The 27,035-nt window shown below is 37.2% G+C and overlaps 1 protein-coding gene across 8 annotated transcripts in view; it reads right to left on the bottom strand.

Annotated features, from left to right (window-relative positions):
- Positions 1-8,579: 8,579 nt before the first annotated feature.
- The window catches only part of LOC139990084 (1-phosphatidylinositol 4,5-bisphosphate phosphodiesterase epsilon-1), a 121,891-nt gene continuing 103,435 nt past the window's right edge, over positions 8,580-27,035 (bottom strand). For 7 of the 8 annotated variants that reach the window (XM_072008986.1, XM_072008987.1, XM_072008982.1 and 4 more), the window contains 13 exons: positions 25,092-25,316; positions 22,944-23,171; positions 18,829-19,286; positions 17,476-17,761; positions 16,838-17,046; positions 15,619-15,914; positions 13,868-14,094; positions 13,420-13,647; positions 12,811-13,035; positions 12,024-12,327; positions 11,309-11,663; positions 10,704-11,027; positions 8,580-10,299 (listed from right to left, as the gene is read on the bottom strand). In XM_072008986.1, the coding sequence (XP_071865087.1) occupies positions 8,796-10,299; positions 10,704-11,027; positions 11,309-11,663; positions 12,024-12,327; positions 12,811-13,035; positions 13,420-13,647; positions 13,868-14,094; positions 15,619-15,914; positions 16,838-17,046; positions 17,476-17,761; positions 18,829-19,286; positions 22,944-23,171; positions 25,092-25,316 (4,869 nt within the window). In that variant the 3' untranslated portion in view covers positions 8,580-8,795. The remainder of the gene's footprint in view (positions 10,300-10,703; positions 11,028-11,308; positions 11,664-12,023; positions 12,328-12,810; positions 13,036-13,419; positions 13,648-13,867; positions 14,095-15,618; positions 15,915-16,837; positions 17,047-17,475; positions 17,762-18,828; positions 19,287-22,943; positions 23,172-25,091; positions 25,317-27,035) is intronic. The other variant, XM_072008988.1, reaches the window with a different exon arrangement.

Raw genomic sequence — 27,035 nt, forward strand, 5'->3', positions numbered from 1 at the left:
ACTAAGGGTAACGAGCGGCGGCAACGCGTATAGAGAAAAATTGCTCGAAATGACGAGCTTGACGACACGTTTCAAGGTTTTCGAAATATCGAAATCTTCTTTCCCAGATAATTGCTAATTTCTTCTCAAACGATACGGTATTTATTAAATTTTCGCTGATTCCTTTATCTCGTCGTTGATATCCAAAGGTCGGGGTTGATATCGAAATGACTAAGGTTATCTATAAAAATGCTTTTTATGTTTATTTACACGTAGATCTTCTCTTTTTAACAATACCAATTATATATTAACACAATATCGTAGCGATAAATTATATGTATAGTAGCGTCAAGATGATTTTTACGGTTATTACGTGTACCATTATTCGTCGAAACAAGAACGAAGACTACTCGAAAGTTTATGTAATAACGCTAGAGAGAATACTACTTAATGTTACTCGCTACGATCGCTCTCAATTGTCATTACTCTTTTTTCTTTTCTCTTTTTTTTTTTGTTTTGTTTTGTTTGTTGAATTCTGTTAAATTTGTTTATCGCTTAAATACAACGCTTATCGGAGTATATTAATAAAAGAATCTTTCCTTTACCGATACGTTACTCTTTCTACCTTCTTGTTTTTCCATGTTCGCGCAACGTACTGGACACGATGTTTCGATGACGATGGTGAGTAGTTATATAGCGCTCGACTCGCTTTAGCTATTTCTTTTTTATCGTAAACAATAATTTTTCTTTATTATACTATACGTATCTTCTCGTCATTAGCGTTAATACTATTTAACGCAACTGTGACGCTTTTTTTTAAATCGCTGCGTCTATGAATCCGTCACGAATCCGATCAACGAGCAACTAAAAATTTGAACGCAGCTACCAGTTTGTAACAAACTCTGTTGTACACCGTAGAGAATACAAGTGAAAGTAAAACTTACGAGTACGGGAACTAAAACCGAGTACGAATGAAAGACGACTAGAGATACCTCATTTGAAAGTTTACGAAGTCTACGTAACGCGATCAAGTTTTTGGAAATCGTATTACGCGTGGGAAAATTGTTTAAATATTTAATTCGATGACTTATTATCATCGAAAGATCTGTTTCTTAGCAAACGTTTTCACGCGACAGAAAAAATTATAATTGATTCGTGTAAAAATCCTAATCGGGAATATATCTGTTTCGTCGATTCGCTATTTTATATTTCAAAATCTTAATTTAAAAAACTATCGAACGAAAACGCGTATGAGAAGGATTTTGATGGACTTTTTTAATTATACGCCAAGTCGTGGCACAAGATTAAAGCATCGTTCAATTGGAATTTAAAGTTACTTTTCAAAAATGCAGCGTCAACACTTACGCGAATGCTCTACGACGTTAAGTCGTGACTTAACCAGAATGCGCGGTACCTACATACCTAGAAAAAATGTTTTTTCTGCAGGACGTTATCGAGTATAGTTTTAAAGGTATGTATATTTTTTAATGGATTCAAAGTAAGAGAAGGAAAAGGTAATATTACGCAGAATAAACGTGTATAAATAACGTATAAGATATTTAATGAAAAATTTCTGGTGTTTATTTCTTTATTTTTATCGGAGGAAAGTATAATTCGTCGTTTTTGAATTTGCTTAATTTGGCACGTGGCTGTAATATATAATCGAAGAATATACGAATGAAAATTTCATTAACAATTTGATACGTAGGAAAGATACCTTTCAAGTTTTATCGTAACATAAAATTCAACGTACGTATATCGCGATTACGTTTGCGGTAAAAGTAACGCGACAACGCGTACTAAACAAACTTTTAACTTACGTATTTTCATAAATGTGATAGTTTTTTTTTTTTAAAAAAACATAGGACGTAGAAAGATATTCTGTAATTTCGAGTCACGAAGCAAAACGAAACAATACGTTACATGTTTGCCTTAATTTTTATCAACGAATGTTTAGAATTTCCATTTATATATATATATATATATTTCATTGAAAAATTTGAACAGTCATTGTTACATTAACGATCGCTATTATGTTTCTAATAATTAAGAGCCCATTACATATACCTATAACGAATCGCTTGTAAATTGTATCAATTTATCGTGACAGAAATCGATGTAAAGCGGTAGACGTATTTACATAGCTTTGTAAAAAACGAGACAGAATCGATACTCAATTTCTTTGGCGTAAGAGAACGAAATACGAAAGAAGCATATTAGTAGTAAATAAAGCAATATCTGTTTTAGCAGGAAACGAATGGTAAAGGTAATCGAATTTCCATAGGAACGATCGTTTTTAATGCTATTTCGAAGTCACTTCTTCCAGCTGGTTACGTTACTATTATTCGGCGAAGACTCAACGAATCGGTTAATTATTTAATGACTTGTACACGCGATCAATATCAGCAGTCGCAACGACCTAATTTACTGACGATGCATCGAAAAGCGGTCGATGAGAATGCAGTGAAAACGACCCACATTCTATTATATATATACGTATGTATATTAGTTAATACATATATGTAATATATGTATATATATATATCGTAAAATTCACACTTATGAAAAAGACATCTCGTGTATATATAAATATATATATATGTTTATATATATATATTTGTATATTTCGATTAGATAGATCAACAGCCGTGGCCGGACCAGCCTGGACACGCGGCAGAAACTGTCTTAAACTGTTTCTTCTTATCGACGCTTTTTTCTTTTTTTATTATTACCTCTTTTTTTTTGTAAAGTTTGTAATTTTTATTTGACTTCGAATCGCATACCGTACAAAAGCGCAGTATATAATTCGTAGCCGTTGAGAGCAACGTGTACGGCTCGATCCGATAACGATCGTTGCTCCGAACGTTCCGAATTAGTCAGCTTTACTTTTTATTTAGTTTAACTCGTTCGTGTTGCGCGTCCGATCATCCGACGAAACGTTGGTTCGTTTCCTGTTAACGCGGTTATCAATCGTACGTTTCAACTACGAATGCAAATTTTCTTTCGCATCCAACACGTTCTTGCAAGAGACGAAAGCGAAGCTCGCGGGAGTTTGTGACATTACCGCTATGTAATAGTAACGATAACGCGTCGTACGATAGTAATACGTAAGTTCTATTGGAAAATCCCTGGCAAGTCGCTTCGCTCTTTCAACTTAATATAGGTACGCGTGACTTTCCATCGTTCGAACGAAATGCAATGTTTTTATACTCGAGTACATCCAGTTTCCGCCATCGATTGTTATCGAATCAGCCGGTACATCTGCTCTTTGGATGCGTGCGTGCGTCAGTATGCCAGAAGTATATGCAGTCACGCATATGTAGCCATGTAAGAATACTTTTTTATATACATACACGCGCAAATGCATATAATTTATACTCATTTATATATCGTTTATATATTACGCGCAGATATTTTAACGTAACAGTTACCGAAGAACCACGGATATGTACAACAGGTATATGCCCGATCGATACAGGGTATACGTTTCTTTCGTATGCACGCAACGTTTGTATCCTTCGAATTCGATTCGATCGAAAAAGGATGATCGAGTGGATCAGCTCGATTTATATTGTTCCCATTGTCTCGTTCCGAACACGACCAATCTCATCGATTTAACGTAGAACGATGCAAAATGTTGACGATGCTCGTCGTAATGTTTATTCGAAACGATCGTATCGAGAATGATAGACGGTTGCGATTCGCCAGACGCGCGTAAGCGTTACCAGATGCGTTTCTTCGTACCGAAGGCGAACGAGCGACGTTGGTTTGTTCGTTTCTCTACGATTTGACGTTGAAAGTTTCGCGCGATCGGAAGACGAAGAGAGAACGCTTCGATGTTGCGACGCGCGTGCCGAGTACGTACGTTCGTAACACTCGATCGCGTGTTTTTAAATCTCGTGGAACGTGGATCTCGGGCTGCTCGATCTCCTTCTCCGCTCTTCGTCCCCTTAGATTTTCCCCTGAAATTTTTTGCCTTGAATTTCCCCTTAAATTTCATTTCCATCATTACGGTTTTATCGACGAAAAGAAATCGAATGCTGGATCGTTTACGTTGAAGCGGCGGCCCTTGAGAGCTCGTTGGAAAATACGATCAACGAGCGTGGTCCCAAAAGTTTTAAGAAGTAGTTGTTTCTTTCTAGTGGAATACAACGTAGCTTCCGTCTTATAAATATTCTCAACAGATATTTCGGAATCAGCCGTAAAGAAGGGACTTCCAAGCATAAGCGCCGTTACGATCGACGAGTTGGCGGAATCACGAGAAAACAATTTCAAAGAATCTTGCTGTTCCATAGCAAAGAGAGGCTGATTACGCGATACGTGTTATTACCGTAATTCGATCTTCGCGAGTCGACGTTAACGCGTTCAACGTCGAAGCTGGATACGTTCGCCAAGATCGACGATCATCTAATATAGATATTTAATATCGTGTAAGTCCGTAGCGACGCGAATGCTTCTGAAAAGTTCAACAACAAATAATAACTTGATTCAAGAATTATCGCTGTAGTATTCCTGTTCTACCGTTCGAAAGACGTCCGTTGTAATCGATGATATTCTCGATGCGGGGGTTTTATCCGAGACTCAAGGAGCATCGAATTTAACTACGACATTTAATTACCGTTATTAGTAGCCCTTGTTTGCCTCTATGTATATACAGAATGTTGCACGATAGTTGCTTCACGCTACGTAAATACTGTTTCGGTGTGTAAATTTGCCTTCTCTCGTGTATTTTGTTCGTAAAAAACCTTGCGTTACCATGAAACGTTATTAACGTGGCGTACGTTACCTTCGAACAAAGGTTACGCGTTAAAACGAACGAAATTAATGCTTAACGACACGTTGAATCGACAGACGCATAGATATCATATAAATACTTATCCAAGTATTTATACCATATATTTATACAATATACATACATACATATACATATTGCACTTGCAGTTTTGTCCTGCATTTCGATCACATCGAATCGATATAATATTTAGCCGAGATTTTTTTTACAAAATTTCCTACTATTTTTTTCAAGTAAATTTTTCAAGAACAACGCAACCTCAAGGTAGCTTTTTTCTTTTTTTTTTTTCTTTTTTCATACAGAGTCGTACAGAGTTGAATTTTGGTCGTCGCGAATCTAAAGATGCTTTAACAAAATGAAATTCGTATCGGTTTCTAATGTAATTCGAAGTCGTTCGGAATATCGATTTTCACGACCATATTACAAGATATTACACATGTATATTACAACGTTACAAAACGCTACAAATGTAGATAACGCAATAAAATAACGTGTTAGCTATTTCTAAAGTAACGCAACAATTTGATACAGCGTAAAAATTGATTTTTAACAAAGCTATTAATAGCATTCATTTTAATCGTCAGAAGCGTACACGGTGTTTCATATTTAAATTTAAGGTAGCTTCTTGTCAGGCGTGAACATTCTACCAACTGTATATACAATTCGTTTGCTTCGTAATTACAACAAATACACATGTATTTTTCTTATTTCCTCTTTTATAAGTTGTACCTAAAATCGATCAATGACTTTACTATTGTTAAATGTTAGCAAATTTTCGAATAAAATCCGCGTATTAAAAATGAGTTTTACTTTCGAGTAAGTCTTGTTTCAAACACGTATGTAATTAGCGAACCACGATATCTATTCTCGTTGGCGATGAATCCGCATCGAATTTTGCCTTGTCTCGTGATATACGATCGTTAGATAGACTCGAAAAAACGGGTAAAAGATGGATGAACGAAGTGGTGTCGAAAAATATATTAAGGAGCGCAGTAACGTCACGAAGTTATTCAGAAACATTATCTTTGTATAATTCTGGAAACGGCATTCTATAAGACAAAATATCGCAAGTATTTAGCAATTTTTTTTTTTTTTGAAAGCGCTCTTTTTAAAAGTGGTTCGCTCGGTCAAACGAAAACGGCCGACAAATTTTCCGACGGAACGACGTTTGCCGCTTCTAGAATCGAACGTCGAGAGGAAGATATTCGTGCGTATTCCGAAATTGTTTGTCACGATTCGTTGAAACTATCGTAAGCTTCGTTAGGATAAATACATGGAAGACAAAGGATAATCTTTGATCGTGACGTTGCTGGTCCACGGTAGATAGATTTTATAATATTATCTTTTTCGCTAATTATTTCCACCTATTGTATATAGAATTATACCATGAAAATTAGGCAAAAGGTTCCGACGAAACCGACTCGAAACCGAGCGGAGCATATAACGATCCTTCGAACGATCGGAACGACGTTTAAGAGTGAAAAAGAATCGATACTCCTTGGTCTCATATTTATAATCTATAATTATATTCGCTTAACACTCCAGGAGTAGTAGGGAGGCAATGATTGTAAAAGTAACACCGACGACACTCTACTTACTCGCTTTTTCTCTTCAGTATCAACAACGTTATAATAAATATGACTTCTGAGTAGCAACTTCACGCGGGTTAATATTTCTCGTTTAAGAGTTTTCGTTACAGAAAATCCGATCGTACGCTTGATTAGATACAATAACCGAGAAGATAATGTAAAATTATGTACATACATGTATATTGCCAGCACTGCGTTCTCGTAACAAACGAATAATCAAACACATCGCCACAAGTACGCGTAGACTAGAACGATTCTTGCGCCGAATATGATCCACGCAGTCAATGGGAATATGCAAATAATACTGCTGTTTCATAGATTTTTTTTTTTTCTATTTAACTAACTTGTTTTTACTAACTGTAACAGGTAATTTACTTTGTAACTTTAACTTACTTCATCGCGATTTCCAGAACTTTACCTTACGATCAATCTTTCTGCTAGAATGCTGCTTGCTTAATCGTGGACGAGCTTAGCGTCGTATTCGTAAAATAATTTAGTTACGTTTTACTTGAAGCGCATCTTTAAACATCGATGATAGAGCTTGACTAGACGTCTCGTTTCTCATTCCTAGATACAGATTCTTACTTTACGTCGCTTTACTCTGCTACTTTCTTTTCTACGTGTAAGATGGGACAGGTAGTTTCTGATGTAGAAATAAAATATCGATCAAAGTACCGATAGACGCTAATACGACGAATCTTATCGATCATCGATAGAAGAAATAGGACGTTACGTACTATACAAATGTTATACATAGATAAAATAAATAAATTTCCATTCGTACGGTACTCGTTTAACGTGTTTCGTATATACTTTTTTTTTTTTTTTTATTTCCTTCGATAAAACGCCCGGGGGAAAAAAATCACACTGCCTGGCTCTGTATCGTATAAAATTTCGCGTTACAAAGTATATACAAGGAAGGAAATAAAGAAAAGAGAAATAATCTGTTATTGTCGTCGAGTAGAGTCTACTTTCGTATACAAATTTGATGTACAAATAGCGATAGCGACTATCGTCGGGAAATAAAGCGACGTTGCTTCGAAAGAAGCGGAGGATAGGTTTTTCAATTTCTTCGGACGAAAAATTTTTTTTCACAAAAGAATTCCATAAAAATTTGTGCAGTAGGTCGGATAACTGTTGCTCGATCGTTAAAGCGCAGCGTAGGAACGTATCCTGATAAGATAAAAACGAATACTTATGACCGCATGATCGACATCCACGCATATATTGATCGTGATATTCATAATAATGAAAGATTATTATGAATAAAATAACTTCTAAAAACGAGTCAGGTACTTAAAGTGCAAGCGTTAATTATTATATTCGAAGGACAAGTTAATACGTACTTATAAAAATGAATCAGGTCCCGTTGTAAGTTACGTTCATTTAGAAATTGTCGGTTGGCTTCATTCTCGAAATAAAATTAACCGGTTAGGAAATTGGTTTTCCGTCGTAAAAATTCTCTAGATTCCCGATAAAATTGACGAAGCCCTTTTATCATATTGTACGCAAACGTTTCTTCTAAGTATAGGTATATACGTGTATTAAAATATATTATATAGATTAGAAAATATATATATGTATATAAAAAAATATGAAAAAGAGATTTACATTAATTTACAATAAAAAAAAAAAAAAAAAAATCAATCTAATCGAACTAAACTTTGCGATTAAAAATATTCCTTCTTTGCCATTCTTTGGAAATTCTTTGGAAATTCATCGGAATCCGTTGAATTTCATAATTCTAATTTTTCTTCGAGGAACTGACGTTTTGGAGATTATGCGAGATTACGCTTTTGTACATTTACGTGATAATACTAATATGACTAGAGAAGTGTGATCGTAAAATTAAAAATGATTAAGCATAGGATAAAATTAATTTTTAAAGTTTAAACGAAGATGAGATAAACATGCCGTTATGTAAAATTTTTGGGCAGCGCGTAAACGTGTCAACAGGATTGTTTGAACGTATCGATAGTTTGGCTTTCTTTTTTAAAGCTATTCGACTCCAGATGCGCGGTGTTTTACAATTTTACGTCCAATCAAACTCTGTCTGAACCGATGATACCGTTTGTCATCAACACCGGTTTTGTCTCCAAGTAACGGTTTAAAGACTCAAATTATGCAGAATCAAGAAGCAGTGTCGAGTATAATTAGGCATCTTTTCGCTTATTTTTATCATTTATATCGTAACGTTTGAATGCTGATTACTGGTGGAGTTTTCTGTTTCTTTTTTTTTTTTTTTTTTTTTTTTCGAAACGATACGAACGATATTCGAGGTTTCTTTCGTCAAACATCGCCTGAACAGCGTCGGATAATTTCGCATTCGCCTTCCGAAGATTCGATTTACCTCGAATGCAATGATTTATCGTAACTTACGGTTGATTTTTCCGAGTGGCGAAGATCGATGAAATCGATGTCGCCCTTGACTGCCACTATGACTTCCAAACCCTTAATTTTCTCAAGGATACCTTCTTCAAGTGAAGGGCCGCGTTTAAAATATCAGACTCGCGAATATCTTCGCCATCGGAGTGAACTTCCCTTCTACGACCGTGCATCAGTAGACGATGTCTCAGCCCTCTGGAAGTTGGATCGGAAAGCGCTTCCGAGACAGGCATCTTCTCTTTGCTGGAACCTGGCAAGGAGACCGATCTTCCTACGGAAAAACCTTTGCTGAGCCTGTCCAAGGTTGCTGGCAACAGATGCCGCCTCGGTATTGCTTGTTCTCTTTCTCTCAGAATAAATCTTCCGAGCGTCTTCCAAAAGGCTTGAGTACTGTACACGTTCTCGTCGTCGCGTAAAACTCTCAATTGTCGACTGCCACTACCAACGGCTCCAGCTCCTCCCCATTCGAGTTCTTCCACCAAAGCAAACTTCATCGGATCCTCCATTCTTCGGGCCTTCACCAAAGCCTGAGCCAGAACATCTTGAGCAGAACTGCTTACAGGAACACGAAGTATCGCGTACGGTATATCCGGCGAAACGTTATAAATGCAAACTAAGAAGGTGTCAGCTTCGTCCCAGATATGCGTGGATGTGTCTCTTTCGGAGTCGAGCTTCGAGTGACCAGCTGTACTCCTTATAGAGGCCAGCCAGGCTCTGCTGCTAGGATCGTCGCCTACCCTCTTCAAGAGGAAACGCCCCTGCCCTTTCCATAAAGCTTGCGCTTGCAACGGGTGCTCCGTCGGATCTAACACGCGTTGAGTTGGAAGTTCTTCCCTGTCTCTTTTCTCCCAACCACGAGAGACTTCTTCCACCAAAATATATTCGTCGACTCGATCCGCGGATATTCCAGCTTTCTGAAGAGCTTGTAACATCACCTCTTGCGTCGTACTCTCCTGCGTGACTTTTAATATAGTGTACGGTTCCTCCGGTATCACGTGATAAACCATTAGGAAGAACATTCTTCTCTTCAGCGTCACTCCACCTAATCCAGGATCCACCGTGGTCAATTTTTCCGGTTCCTTGCCCGACGATGGCCGCTTCGACGATTCTTTGTGATCGCGGCAACACGTGTTATAGTCGAGACTCTCCTCTTCCAAACGGGAATAAATGAACAGCGTGGACAGAGCCAAAGGTTTGTTTTTACAGGAACGCAAACGTACGTGTCTGTAGCCGGGCTTCAAGCATTTCAGTGGAACGACCCTTTGGGCGATCAAATGATGGGAACTTGCTTCGACGATACCGAAACGCAGAAAGGCAAGGTCTTTGAACATTACTTGAAAGCAAAACTTCTCGTTCCAAATAGGATTCAGCGCGTTGTTTTGTATTATTTTCGTTTTATGCTTGGCACAGTCGATCGGAATGCCGACCAGTTCGATCTCGACGTACGTGCTGGCGACGAAATTTGTCGGGGAAACATACTGGCCAGAGACTATTGAAAGCGTCAGGTGTGCCGAATGTAGCCCGTCGAATTCTTTATCCCAAGGATTGAAGCGTCTAGAAACGAGTTTCATATTTTAGGCAAGCGTACGTTAAGTCGCAGAGATATATCTATGTTTCGATATATTTCGATGCATTTCAATCTTTTATATTTGTACTAGGAGTTTCTTATCGCTAAAATTCTAAATTTAAAGATCGAAAATCCTAACAAGAAGACGAATACGATACTCGACGATAACGGAATGTCCAAATTAAATTAAAATCGTTTATAAATTCAACAAAATTTACGGAGATATTTTAATTATTCTTAACGCGTAAGCAATTTATCGTCAATAATAGAAAATTATCGAATTGTAGGACGATCTTCTCGTATTAAAATAATTAGGAATATATCCAATTTGTAATAATTTGAACGAATGGAAGATTTTACAGAAAGGGGAGATACATAGTTTTGTGCATACCTATACATCATATGGCCTTTGTCCCACATAACCGAAGGTTTCCTAACGTATCCACATTGACCATTTTGCTCGAACATAGCGGCGTTTAAATTTAATCCGGCGTCGTCGGTTTGGTAATTTAATGCTACCATTTGAATACCAAAGGCCCAGAAGATTACGGGATTGAAATTTGTCGAATCAATACGCATTCCAGCCGGATACGTTCGTATTAACTGAGTTTCTGCATGGGCGACAACGCCTAAAGGTTGTTTTCTGCAAATCTTCTTCGCTGTGCTTTCGTTCAACGAAGAACATTGAAAGCAGGCTGGAACTCCGCGCGTGAATCTGAAATATTTTAACACATTATCAAACATCTATAGATAAAAATTCCGAATCTTTGCACTACGTAAATAACGACGGTACTGATAGTGGTCGTATCACGTTACACCGATCACACGTATCGATCGAATTGCAAAATCATTCGAATAACGTACACGATCTATCTATTCGCGAAACGTTTCTGTATCAAGAGTTATTAAGAGTTCGCTAGAAATGATCAATTAAGAGTGGACGTCGAGGTTCGTTCGAACGATCAACGTTACGTCGAATTACGATAGAAAACCAACCTGAAGAGATTTTCGATATTGCTGCCGCCGCTTGCGAGCGAAGCCGATGTCGATAAAGACTGTGGCGATCCGGAAGAGGCACCGATGCTGGTAGCTCCTATTCCAGCGATGCTGTGTCTTTGAACCGGTCCAGTGTGCGGTTGATGTCGCACCTTCCCAGTCGCTGTTGTTCCCGGCGTAGTGTTCAGCCCACGAAATTTAATAGCTTGTAAGTAAATCACCAAATCCGAAAGTTCTTTGGCAATTTGGCTGCTTTGTTTTTGCGTCTTATCGTCGACCGCGGAATCTGACTTTAATCGACCATGGGGCACCTGCATCCCACCCAAATACCTTTCGTAGCTGGAAATGGAGTTATCTGGAAGGTAAAACTTTCGCGTTAGATCGCTCGTTAATTACGTAATTAGTTAAGTTCTTGTGCTCGATAGTTTCGGATTAGTTTGTACGATGGTTTTGACGTAACTCAGTTACTGCACGGTGAACGGAAAAATGACCGCAGTTGCTTTGCCGCTCGCTTTAAATTACCTGCGCCGTAGCAATATCATTGTATGTCGTTCGCGTAACTTTGTAAAATATCACGCAACAAGAAGAATTTTTCTTTACAAGAAACAGATATTTCTAATTTTCAAGATATCCACTCGAACGAAACACGGATCAGCTATGTTTTAAGATAAATATCGCCATAGGTAATCGAGAGAACTAGGAGTAGAACATTTACCATCGATATTGTCATCTTCATCGTCGTCTTCCTCATCGTCTTCGTCTTCGCTGAAATATTCGACGACGGATGCGCTGCTTACGTCGGTACGCATTTGCTTCATAGACGAAGCTCGATCGGACATGAGCATTTTTCCACGATGACTCAGGGGAGCGTGCGTCAAAGGACCAGCGGGTTCTACCACCATCTTCTTGTTTTTGATTAATATTCGGTAGCGCAATTGCGACGGCGATGGCAGTTGAGGGTCGTCGCTAAAGTCCGTCTCAAACAAGAACTTTGTCACCAGTTTTTCTCCAAATACCGACTGAAACAGAGTTCACGTAACTTTGCTTCTCAAAGTTCCTTTCGTTTTTCTACAAAAATATCCCTGTTACATGAAACGTCGCGCGAAGAGGTACGAATTGCGAAAGTTTGTGGCGCCTGAATAGAAAAAAAAAAAAAAGATAAAAATGGGAATTATTAATCGACGACGGAAAATTTGCTCGACGATTGATATCGTTAGACTAAAATCGATATTATTTTTATATTAAATTGCGTAGACATTGACGCGAAAGTGATTTATAAAGCGAACGTTTAGCGTTTTTCAGCAGAGTTAATTTTGTCGACGATTTCAAAATATTTGCCTCGCGACGATTTATAAACGATGACAGAAACAGAAAGTAGATAAAAAACTAATTAACGGACTATGTCGTTGTTGTAACGACGCTCGCTTCGTTTCGCTCGGCATCGCTCATTGTCCGAGTACATGCGGTTAATCGAATGTTTGAAATAATAAAAGATAACGTACTTGAAATATTTGGGCCATTCGAGCTTGTTGACTCTGTGAACAATGATTCTCGATGGAGAGAATCACGGGATATGGAGAACTGACGAAAGCACTTCTATCAATCGCCTCTACGACCAAGCGAAATGGTATCTTGGTAGTGAAGGTGTGACCATGGTAAATAACGGGAGAGCCATCATCGCCATCCCAGCAATCGAGCTCTACACACCTACATCCTGTTAGTAGTACCTGCAAAACCAACTTACCGTCACATCGAGTATTTTACCTCGTAGATTTCACCTACTGCAAATACTTTGAAATCCCTTCGACGTTTCGCGAACGAAAATCGGATTACACGTTTTCTGTACAAATAACCAATCGAGAGAAATAATACGAATGCGTTTTAATTATCGAAATATTGCGACTAATATCTCGCGATATCGTACAAATCGGAGACGATGCATTTTAAAGTAACAATTTTATAACGAAGAAAAGTAACAACTAGGTTTTGTATCTTAAAAAATTTCTTTTTCTTAGTTACACGACTGTTTCTTCGAGATTGTATCGCGTATTTCATATTTTTTCATACGATAAAGATCACCGTTGAAAAGGCGAGACCGAGCTTTCGTTTACCTGAGAGTAAAGCTGCACCGAAGATTCTCCCTTGAGTTGATGGCCAGTTAAATAAGTATTATGCGAGCTAGCGATGTAATACTGGGACAATGGCTGTTGCATTTCAGTCTCGAACGGCGTCGCATACTCGTTTGGGAAGGCATAATTGTCCTTGTCCATCATGTACCGTGCAAAGCCCTCGAAAGACAAACACCATTGTGTACGTAGCCCTGGATCCGGCTCGTGTCGCTGGAATCAGAGCAAATCGTCTCGGTTGATCGTGCTACTCGCTATATCTTTCTACGCCATTGTATCGCACAGCATGACCTCAGGATAACAGCAGTTTGTCATAACTGTTACGCATCCTAATTCCAAGTAATCCTATGCTGCCTGCTGATTTAGGCTTGTGATTCGGTGATCGATACGATCGAACTTGAGACGAAGTATAAGAAAGCAGCGATTCGTGTACCTTGACCAGTGCCTTGATTTCGTCGTCGGTTAGTTTCTCTTGCTGCCGAGATTCCAAAAACTTAGTGAACGTGGCCAGGGTGATAACTTGCGATTTCGAAGTGTCAACGCCGGAACAATTATTAACGATGCTAGCTGCAGCCACCGCGTCGAAGACTTGTTTCTTTTGAAGATTGCTGCTGGTTTTGTACTCGTGACAGTCTATGGAGTTATTTCTCGTCAAGAGACCTGTTTAAAAATATTTGCATATTTATAATATCGTCGACGTGCAAACAGATAGAAACGATACGACGTTGTTTTTATTAAAACTTAACTTTCTAAACACCTTACGTTTTAAATGATTATTTCTATATATCTTTGTCGAAAACAAATACCCGTACACTAACATCGTCTTCCGCCAATGAAACGATTACGATCGTCTTTCAGCCAAATTAATCGACTTATTGTTTATTAATTAATTTATTGTTACGCGTACAGAATGGACTAATGGCTTTCGTCGTTTCAAGTATCTTTTTTATATTTACGAGATACGATAAAACTTTATTTACAAGAATTGTGCCATGTTACGTAATACGTCAGGAATAATTTCTTTTTCTTTTTACTTGCAGCAGAGCAACGAATGTTCGAACGATCTCAACGAACAATACGAGATAGTTCGATATTGAACAAAGCGTTTAAAGTTGCGTGTATTTGCGTCGACGTCGATCGCTTTCGATTTGGACGTACGCCACATGACAAAGTATAACTGGTAGTTTCAGATCTTGGAGAAATCTTTCGCGAAAGAACTATCACCGAGATATTATGATATCGTACAACCGTGGTAAATAAAATTTTTCACGTAGGAACATAACTAAGTAAATTAAGGTGACTAAAATTATCAGTCCGTTTTGCATATATATCTATACGTAAGAAAAATGAGGTATTAAACAGAATTCAAATAAAAATATGCTAAAATACTTTAGATAATGTATTTATGTAACTCATTTATAAAGTCTTTATAATACATGATAAACTGCTTTATTCGATTAACTTTATGCTAGAGCGTGATACAAAAATATCAGTAGCACAAATTATATAGTCTATGTTTATCCTCTAGACTTTCATATAATATAATTTCATTATTTTATATTAAATACTAATCTATTCTATTCGTTACATACAAATTCATACTCTATTATTTAATATATCTTTGTAGGTGCATTTTCTTCTAACAGTTACAGCAGGTATATCAGATCAGTCTATACAAGGTGGGTATAAGAGAACGAAAGAGAAGAGAGAAAAACGCAAAAGTTAAATCCACTGCAATGTACGATGTACCTGTTTGGTATTAGTTTGTACGATCTCTTACCGGTCTGATGATATAGCTCTTCGATCGCGACGATATCGATGATTCGTAAGATCACTCTTACGAATCACGCGTCTTTAACAAGCTTTTCACTAATCTGATATACGTATGCGTGACGTGTGTGATACGTATGTGTGTATAAATTAACAGTAATCACTCTCGTTACAATATAAGTTTGAAAATAATTAAATACAATTTAAAAACTCGAACAAAAGTATATTTTACCCAATACAGATTTTCGTTATACGTAAATACATTTAAAAGCAACAGTTTACTTTTCAAACGAAACGTTAAATCATAGATAGAAAGAAAATGAAAATAAAATTACACGTATAGATTAGGTTTATAAATCGAGATTTAAACGAAATTAGGTTTAGAATCGAAAATATTCAGTGGTGGAAACTGACCGATTCGTTGAGGGGTTGCGTCACTGGTTTGCCTCAACACAGGCGGCCGTACATTAAAGTCTCTCAAAGAACCGTCGCTTTGACTACGACAAGTGATCGCCAGTTGGCCGAATAGGTCGCGTAAATCCTTTCTTGCTCTCAGGCTGAACGAACGGAACAACGCGACAAACTCGACGAAGTTCAACTGAGTTTCATACATTATGGAAGTGGCACGTGCCTTCACTTGCCAAGGTGCTTCCACTCCACCTGACATTCCAGATCCGTTTTTATCCTTGTCCCTGGCGACGCATAATAGGCTGTATAAATATCGTTCGAAAGGAAACATGTTATTTCACTAGACTTTATAGAAAGTAAGTTTTAAGAATAGGCTGGAAATTATGGACAAAACTCGTTTTTGTAAATGTCAACATTTTTATACGACGCTAATTCTTCTTGCCATATATGTACGTACGTTCAATAATTCGTAGTATAGACTATTTATAGTCTGGACGTTGTAAAAATTAAAAAATATCTCGTTTAGTTTAGTTTAGCTTTGGGTCACGTTAAGTCTCATCTTTTCCCACATATTACAAATTTCTTCGTACTCGATACACGTGTTCTTAGTTGATCGTTCAATTAATTATAAATTAATATAATTTTGATCGCAATATTTTTACATAGTAAAGAGTCGAATGAGAAGAGACAAAGAGACAATTTTTACATTTTAGTAATCTTTTTCGTAGGTAGATTTGGTTACCTTGTTGAAAAATAAATAACGGATTATGATTTAATACTTTATTGAATTTCTCATAAACGCGTAAAGATCCGCAGTTTAGTTGTTACGGATGAATACACGTTTTGAAAATCAAATACCAATGTTAAGAATTTTTTATCAAAAATTATATGAAAAAATACGAGTTTAAATTAAATACAAATAAACGGAACGAACTTTTCGTTCGGTTCGTCGAAAGAAAAATTAATTTCCATTAATTACTTTGCAGAACGTACGTACGTATAATATAATTCTGCGATTTAATTAGCTAGAGATACACAAGCGGAAGGCGTTTCTTGGTTCTCTATCTCTTGACATTGCAGCTCCAGTGAATAATAGCCGTGCGTTTAATCAACCGCGCGAAAGTAATCGACATCTATGAAGAATTTTAGAGACGAAGTCTAGTTGTTCTACTTTGCTTCCTTCCGTCGAATTCCTTATAAGACTGAAAATTATCGGAATTCTTACCTTTGAAAGCTGGAGTAAGGCAAGTTGGAACTAATAATTCGTTCGGCGGATCCAGGAGGACTACGCGGGGGAACTCGATCTCTGCTAGACCGTGGAGATGCTGGTATGATTCTCGTCAAGGATTCTCTACTACCCGTAATATGCCGAGAAGGGACCACTGTTAAGCCTCCATCCGGAGACGAAGTGTCATATTGTTTTAGGCTTAGATCCTGTTTCAAATAATCACGTGCAATTCTTTAGTTTAATTCTGGCTTTAATCTAACACAGGGACTTGTTTTTTTATAAAGATTACCCGATCGACTTTGAATCGAACTGGCCACTTTGTCACAGTTATCGACGACTTCGCAGAGTACGTTAATTTATAAAATTATATCACGATGTACCGTGATTTTGCTACTTGTTAAATATTTATTCTTGGAAAGACGTACGTAATATTTGTATTCTTCGCATGCACGCGCGAAAAGCTTTCGCGTCGATCGATCGATCGATCGATCGGCAATCTTAGTATACTTTTTCAAACTGATCATTTTGTTCCGAAAAAAAATGTCCGTAAATTTATTTACACGATAAACGACAAGTTCCTCTGTCTTCTTCATTTTTTGTCTTTTGTTACTGTATAAATCTTTATTCGAACAAACCTTTGTTAACGCGTGAATATTGCCGATAGATTTCGTTTTTTTCCCTTTAACGTTTCGTTTGCGGAGAGCACTGCTGCTGGTCGGCGAAAGCGTGCCGATACTTTCAGTCGTGGACCAGTCGCGACCGCCAAAAGCTCTGATAGCGTCGGCCGTCATTGGCTCGATACATCCATCTTCGAAATAAAGCTGAAGGTATTTTTCTTTCAACCATCGCGATCTACGATCTGTTAATTGTTGTTGCCGTTTCAGGCCTCGAAGTATCCAACAAAGACCCATGTACCAAATTCTGAAACAAACGCAGTACCTTCCATCAAATTTATTTATATTACATTCCATAACGTTACTACCTCTTCATTCGATACTATTAAAAAAAAAAAATATACAATCGAGTCTTTATTCGATTTTATCGAACCGTTGATACGAATCATGTCAAGAAGGAAAGAGAAACAACAACGACGCGGTAATAACTCCTTCGATGGTAGTTCCCTTTTTTAGCAATACTATGTTTGTCAATTTAGATAAACTCGAGAAAATGGCTATTCCGTGCACGATTCGCAGGCTACAGTAGTAGCGTTGGATAAAGGTTTGTCGTAACAGTATATTCCCTGGAAAAAACGAGCGGAACGTTTCGCTGATCTAGAGCTAATGCATCTTTTCCTCTAACGCGATCCAAAGGTAACTTTTCGCGAGGTCTATTGTTATAAATTTGGCTAGTATCCGCACTGGAAATTTACCGTCGAGCGTAACTTTACCAAAACAGCTTCAAGCTATGCTTTTGAATATACAAAACTCGAAATTTTCAACATTTAAATTACGAACAATCTCCACCATAAAATTAAATAGTTAATATCCGTAATTATGATTTAATTAACAGTCGATTCGTATCATCGCTTTATTACGCTTTATTATTTTAGGTTTCTTTGTTATTCGGTTATTCACGAAAATCAAACGTATCAGAACAGACTAAGTATGTTTATCAAATTATACCATCGAAATACGGTTTCATTTATTCGACTATTTTTACCAAAATATCGTTTATGAAGTTTAAAAATATATTACACGTTGATATCGCAGTTGCTTGAAATTGCCAAATATTATAAGAAATAAATCATTAACTTCTACCGTATAATTTAGAAATATTTCGTCGACCACGTATCTCGGTTAATGTTCAATTACCTAATACTTTTGTAATTTTCTTCTGTTCTCTCGCGATATTTTCTTCTATCTATTTTCGAACACGTCGAATAAATTTTTTCTAAACTCGTTTCCCACGTTCTACTATTCTGTTCGATATTGCTTTACGTTACATACATATATATGATACCGTGGAAATCACAGGGCCACGCTACTTACTTGCTAAGCGCAGGAGGGCAAAGGAGAAAGATCAGTCGATTGTCCGGCAGACTGGAGCCGTACATAAGGCCGATACATGAATCGGATCCCGATAGACCGTATCTCTTGTAAATGCTTCTGAGGTCGGTCTCTCTGTCCCGATCGCAACAGCCGATCATGACTTCCTTGACGGAGCTCAGGTCCAAAAATCCCTCTTCCAGCGTCACGGAAGCGCAGTCCGTCTGTTGCATGGTATATCTCCCTACTAAACCGGCCGATACCACGTCTTCTGGATTGGCAGTTAGCGAAAAATCTGCAGAAGCTGTACCTCCCAGCTGGGCAGTTTTCAATGGACTCCAGGGTGGCTTTTCCCACACGAAGGTACCGCAAGCGCGATCCACTCGCGCGAATACTAAGGCCGTCCTCGTCGTACCGCCTTCGCAGTCCCAATGCACCAACGTTGTCCCGTGATGCAATACCTGGTGATATCAAGTTTTCGTATTATTCGTTCTTCTTCAAATACCATCTAAATATTATATTATCCGATTAAAACTTTTTCGTTTATTTTTCCATTTAGATGTCACCCGATGGTTAAGATAGTTGGAAAAAGAAGAAATCGTTGCTTGGTCCAAGATACAAGCCTGCCAAAAATACGCGATAGATCTATAAAATTTTACAACTAAGCGTTGAAACGTTTATGCAAAAATACATAATACAATACGCAACATATTTAGTCTCGCAATAGATACAAAAGTAACTCTGACACGGACGATGAAAGCATATACATATGTATGTATGTACGCATATAGGTTAACAGTTAATTTCGAAAACATAGTTTCAAGGAAAATCCATTTACGCGATTTATCTCGGATCTTTGCAATATCGTTAATATTCCAAATTTTCCTACGAAATTTCGGGTCGGTACTATAGGAAATCAGAAGAAATCTGCTTTTTTTTTTACTCAAATTGTAGAGATATTCTTTTTGTTACGTACGAAACAAAATGCTGTAATGGGATTGCAATTTTTCCAGAAGAACATTTGGTAAATTGTTGTAGCATTCTGGAATGAAATAACACGCGTACCTGGAAATCGTTTAAGCCATAACGCAACTATCGTTTAACAAACGTTTCCTTGCTAATCTTCTTACGGTGAAAATTTTACAAACTTCTGCCAGTCGATCGTCCAGACGTTCGATGATAAATCCTTCGGTTTCTCTCGCTTTATCGTCTCAGGCGATACTTTCTCGGATCAGTTAATTCGAGAGACGATCGTCTTTAAATTATTCGTTGAAAATTCATTAGGGTCGGTATCTCGGCGAAGAAAATGTAACGAAAGCACGAGGAATCGCCAGGAAAACCTCTTCGCGCAATTCCACCGATTATAATCTCTGGCTATTAAATCGTTTTAGCGGTATCTGTGCAGTTGTGGTGCGCCGAGTCGTATCGCGGTGCAACGCGCGGTAAAATCAGCATACATCGTGCCTGTGTTTATAACGCTGATGGAACTTCTAATGCGCTTGGAACACCGTTTACGCGGTCGGCCATAAGTGCAGTCTACGCGGACATTTATAAAAGCGTACGCAGTATGTGAAATTATTTATCTTCGTCGAAGCACGGATAGATTAATCGACGATGCGTTAACACACCGCGAGTCAACGACGAATATTCACGACGCATAAACAACGATGCGGAGCCCGGCGTTACGCTCTTCGAATTTAAGTCTTTCGTCCGCTATATTTTTCGTCGCCGTGCCGCGCCGTACCAACGATACATTTTCACGGATTTGTTGATTTCAAACAAGTAACACGTCGATGACGTCTATAAAATAAGCGAACGCGAACGTAAAATTCGGAAATCCCACTGATCGTAGAAACGGATGATAATTTCTATTAAAATGTACAATCTTGTAGAAAAATGTACAACGAATGTGAAAAGTAGACGATCCTTAATCGCTAATAAATGTCGTTCGTGAGATGATATTCGAGTTATTAAGTATAGTACGTCCGATTTCTTAATACCTTGATATACACTACTAATATCTTTGATCGTTAAATATACATACACGTGTAATTTTTGCAACATTATTACGACGTATGTAAATATTTATTGGAATTGACGGTATAGATACGAGAGGAAAGATAATCGATTAGATAGGAAGGAAAATTAGCAAAATTGTTGCGATTAGAAGCATGAATAATCGAAGATATTTAAAATACGAGATTTTCAACTATTTATAACGTTCAGATTTACAAAGTGAATGTTAACGAAGATGAATCCTGAAGATGTAAATTTAGGAATGTGACCGACAAAGTGAATTCAGGACACTCGAGCTTGTTATAGAAAATTGATTTACGTAATTCTGGAATAGACGAAACGTTCACGTTTTCGAACTCGTATAGGTACTTTACGGAGATGGTATAAGCGAAGATAAAAGACTTATTGTCTAACAGAGACGCAAGATAGTTTTCTATACGTATGTACAAGCAAATGATTTTGTTAACGTGCTAGAAGCGAATCGTTAAATATTTTCGAGCAAACTCCACGCAATAATATGCGACGTGAAAATTTCGTATTAATCTTTGATCGATAATTTGATTAATACTTGGATCGATAAAACTTTTCATTAGCTTTTTCTTCTATATTTATGTAATACAAATTTTTCTGCTTAATAAACGGTGCAACGCGTATATATACCGAGTTTTACGTTAAGATGCGAGTTCTATCGTAGCAAATGTAAGTAACGAATTTGTTAAAATTATTTACACGATCGTTCTTTTCATAATAATAAAATATTAATAACATTTGAAGTAACCGTTAATTGTTTTTCGTAGATATTACAAGTTACGAACATACAAAAAGCAGATTTCTATAAGCAACTAATTGATGCGAAGACGTTTCGTACGAACAAGTGACCTGGTTTCGCCCCTCTAACCTCTTCTTTCGACGTCTTCCAACTTTAATCCTTTCCATTTCTAGCTGCTTTCCTCGCTTGCTTCCCGATCTTTGACTCCTTTCTCTCTTTTTCTTTCTTCTCTCTCTCTCTCTCTCTCTTTCTCTTCCTCGCGAAATATATCTGAGGTAGCACGGTAAAGTTAGTCCCTTTGAAATCCTTTTGAAGTGCGGGAAAACTACGCTGACGACGTCTTTTATCTTAAGCCTGCACCATGTCCAGCAACTACAAAAGTAGCTGGACGTTGAAATATTAATATTTCGAAATCGTCCGAGGATAAGGTCGCATCTCGACTATGTGCGCTTCTTTTCAAGGTTCCAACTGTAGTTTCATCCGTATGCATACGACGCGATGTGACGCGCATAAGTAGCTGGAATTTGGAATACGCGATCGTTTCTATTTCAACGAATCGCGTGTTAACGCCTGATCCAAGTACATATTTTCTATTCTCTTTGAACAAATAAACGCTTAATATCGTAAATTAAATTCACTTTCGTTCGAAAGCGTGTTCAAGTTGTGACATTTTTTTTGTCGTCAGTGATTCCCGTTTCGTTAAATGCTATATTATAGTACTTGCGGATTTTCCTTATTTACGCAATAGTTTATACGGATATGTTTATACTTCACCTTATGCTATGTGATAAATAACATTTTGTTTTCATTTCTAAAATATAACGTTATATTTTATTTTATATTTACCATATGCACTGGCGATAGTTCATACAGTAAATACCTATAAGTAATATACATATATAATATGAGTACGTTATTGCGCACGTGGTATATGGGTCGCTAAATCGATAAACGCGTTATCGATAAAATAGAGAGACACAAACGATAAACCTTTTTACAATATAATAACAATAAAATTCACTGCCGTCGCTTGTTCTATTATTACTGTTTCTATTTTTAGCTAATTTTAGCAAATTGATTTTCCAACTATCGATGATTAAATTATACGATGCGGAGATAGCCGTGCACCGAGTTTCTCGAATAATAGATCGACGACAAATATTTGCATTCTCAAACAACGCGCAAACGTTTCAAGCAATGAAAACGCGTTGCGACGTTAATCGAGAATCGAGACAGTCGAGTAAGAAAATTAGGGACGCGATACGGTGAAAAGAAAAAAGAAACGGAAACGAACGTCGTACGGAACGCGTTACGACACAAATGGCAAGTTTACCTGCAAAAGATGCAGATCCATTCCGGAGTGCGGAGCAGCGACAGGAAATAACGCAACCCCATGGTCGAACGTGATCGGTTGTACCGGCTTGTAGGAATCGAGATCGAAATGATAGTCGTTCTCGTCACATTCTTCGGCCATGTAGGTTTGCTCGATCGCGGTCGTATGAATGCTGAGCGTGCGATGAAGCGAGCCAGTCGTCGCGTCTCTGCCTCGAGCATGTTGGTGCTACACGAAAATACGATAACTTGATGAACATTTGCAAATATTTTGATATCATCGAGCGTGAACTTTATGGTGTCTTGAATCGTACGTGAAACGGTAGGTGTGTAATTTTTTAAGCGAAAAGATTTCTGCCTTTTCTTTGGTTGAAATGCAACCAAAATTTGGTTCCTCGATTTAACCCTTTTCTAGCGTAACAAAATAATTTTAAATGTAGAATTTAAAAAATATAATTAGTTCTTTATCGTCAAGATTTCTCGCGTCCCTGGAATCGGATACAAGAGATACGCATTTTCGACTTTTTATAGGGCATCGATAACAGCGTTACGTATAATGGCATTCCAAGTGTGAAATTTATAGCACTAAAAATGCTATGAAATATTTTTGCACGTAAGATTTTACTTTACGATAGTCGTAGACTTTTCCTTTCAGAGGCCAGTTTAAGCTTCCTCGATCGTTTATAACCACCGAAGAACAGGTTCGAATATATTATTCGCGCGTTTACGTCTACTAAAGCTATATAAAGATATATCGATATCGATATTGGCTCGATTAATTTGAAATTTATTTAGCGGAATCGTATTGCCACAGAAGGTAGAAGGATGAGACGGCGTACCGAGTTCGCCGCAATTATCAACGCGTATGTCACGCCACGCGATGTCAAGATGTCGCGTCAGATCGACGGAGAGAAAAAGATGAGCGATCGACGACTTCCGACAGACCCTTCTTTCCGATTTCAACGACGACGTGCCGAGTTAAACGTTCGCGCTGTGTGCCTGAATATAATTACATATTGATTTCACGTATATATTGCTCCGTACAATTAAAATATACGTATTATATCGACGATTCACTGGGAAAGCGACACACCTACAAAAATTACGATATCTACGTAACAACGCGTTGTTTTCATCGAAACCGTTACAGATACAGATATCGATCAGCTGTTTTCTTTCGATTAAACGGAACAGAAGACGGTATAATTTCGATTGTAACAAATTTTACAAGTACGATACCGATATGCCGATCTTTTAATAAAAGTTTGGAAGTACGATCGAATATTTAACGAAACGATTCTTAATCCGCAATACGTTTATTTTTCGATACCCGGTGAGAAAATTATTCGTTCTTTGATTATAGAAGATAACCGTAGAAGCGTTTAGCGTTCAGTGTTCATTCGTACGAACATCGAAGTAGCTACCGCAACTTTTATATGGACAGCAGATAATACACGAGGAAATAATAGAATCGTAATCCGCCTGCGCTCTATATCTATATATTATAATGCCTTATGAAAGATACGTTTGACATTCTCTTATTTCTTACGAGTATTACGCTCCACGATTGACTAGATATCGTTATAAGAACGTAGAGTTTCGATTCTTCTTTTTTATTATACCCCGTAATAAAACAAAAATAAAAAATTATACGGCCCGAACATTTATTTTATGAACAACGCAACGCTTGTAATAAAAAGAGATCTTAAAAAGAGACGTAACGGTACTTTAACTATAAACGTTACGTTCGAGCGAACGCTTACAATGAACTTTTGCTAAAGTTTTATAGAACGAAAAAGTATTCCCACGCAAGTACAAACTGATCGATTCGTATTTAGCGCGTTTCATTCTGTATTTTATCTAAAATATTACTTTTACGCGACGTATATTAATAATTATATATATCATTTTTTCAACAACGTTATACACGTAACGCGTAAATCTTTTTTTAAACACGTGAATATGTTTATGCTGTGTGTTACAAAACTGAAAGTAAATGATCGAGAGGAGAAGATTCGTTTATTACCGATCATTCGAAAAGAATGCTTTAGAAGATTAAAACGCCTTTAAGGTACTTGCGATCGAACATTTTTAAAAGACGATAGAATTTCATAACGTCATAGAAGGATTGTCACGAAGCGAATTTTACCTTATGAAATTCGGCAATTTTCTCGAGAACAGAGCTTGTATCACGGACTGGAGCGTTCTCTTGCTTTTTCAACGAACTATTCCTCGGATTCCATTCCGTGGGTGATTCGGTGCTGGTATCGATAGCAATTTTTGCCGTTTGCCCCGAAGATGACACGTTTTCGGACTCGGCAACCTTGCTGCTGCTACGCGGCGACTCGTCGTGGTCCTTGCATTCGTGTTGAGACTAAAACGAAAATCAATTCTTTGCTTATACGGTTCCTTTTGTTACGATACTTTTTGTCAGTACGATCGTGACAAAACTATAGCTATTAATGTATTAAAAAATTTAACATTCGAACATTTGTATCAAATTTTATAGCATCGAGCAAAGCGTAATTTCTGACTCGTGGCCCGATTTTGTCAAAATTCAAGGCTGCTTGTATATCTCTGAAAAATGAAATACGTAGCTTTCCTATCTAAACCGAGGTGTTTAGACGATTTCAAAGGTCACTCGAGCTATAAATCTTTCGCTACAAAAGCGATTCTGCACATTTTTCGTTGTTGTCATGCATACAGAAAAAATGACCCGAAATTATGGCGAAAAAACGGATCGTTTCTTTTTACGTATATCGTAGAGGGTGCACGTTTCTATGTTACAAGGCGTTCTGAATTTCGCAGCGGTTTCTCTTGCCTCTTGATATCCGCGATCTTGTAAATCGTACTTATTTCGAAATTTCTAGCCAAACTAAATGGCAATCTATAATTTGTAGGGACATTCGCGTGAAATACCCTCGGGTATAAAGCAGCTCGCGATAGCTTCGCTCTCAAGCGGACAAGTACCACCAGAACACTGTTCGATCTAATTCTGATTTTAAGTGGAAATTGGGTTTCGGGTAGATTGGATCAGGTTAGAATTTCTTCGAGGGTTTACTTTGTAGCAAAAACCTTGGAAGTATATCTCAAGATTAAGGTCACAGAGATGAAAATTTCTTTTTCTCAGCATATTATTTTTATAATATTTCAACATTCAAAGCGCGCGTTACGTCGAAATATATCCTCTACGATATATGCGAAAAGAAAAACGATCCATGCTGCGTAAGCGTTTATCAACTTTAACCGAAATTAATTCTATTCTCGTTTTCGATTATTTCTACGTTATTTCTATTTATAATATTTTCTATGCTATACTATACTATACTACACTATACATGTATACGCATAGTTGCTAATAAATCGTACGAATGTTAGTCTTTGTAATAAAAGTAAATAAATGTAAAAGGAATGTAAAGGTAAGTACATAATTTGTTACCAATGAGTGTTTCAGAGAACGACGGTTAAACTTTGTGGATATATTTCTCCCGTTTGCCTGGCACATTCTATATATTACGTTTTTATCAAATAAAGACATTTTAGAAAAAAACGATTATAAAATTTGGATTTTTAAGTTCAGGCAAACAATGCAAACGGTTGATCCGAGTAATAAGTAATAAAAAGTAGTAGAAAAAAAGGTAATCTTCAAATTATAAACACGAATATATTTACACGAGTTTTATCAATTTTAGTAATTACGTAATATTCAATTTACTTTTGCGTGATATCAAGTATTGTTTGAGCGTGTTTCTTTTATCTCTAAATATTGGAGGGTAACGAATTAATTAATAAAAGTTTTTTTAAACCGACGTCGATCCATTCTTTAGATAAAAAATTTTATTTTATATATATTGGGTATATCAACGTTGATCCGTTGCATACTATGATATTTTATACATGCGTGTATGATATCTAAAATTTATATTTCCTTCCTATTTTACACGTCATTTCTAAGCTGAAAATTCGCAACCACTGGAAATTGTATAAGGTATTCTTAAATTGAAAGATCTTATGTGGAATAACAGACACGCTAATCGATAGAAGCAGGAATTTATTAAGTATGTTAGACATCGTATAATAAATACAGTTGTCG

The sequence above is a fragment of the Bombus fervidus genome, chromosome 8 (genome assembly GCF_041682495.2).
Source record: "Bombus fervidus isolate BK054 chromosome 8, iyBomFerv1, whole genome shotgun sequence".
NCBI lineage: Eukaryota > Metazoa > Arthropoda > Insecta > Hymenoptera > Apidae > Bombus > Bombus fervidus.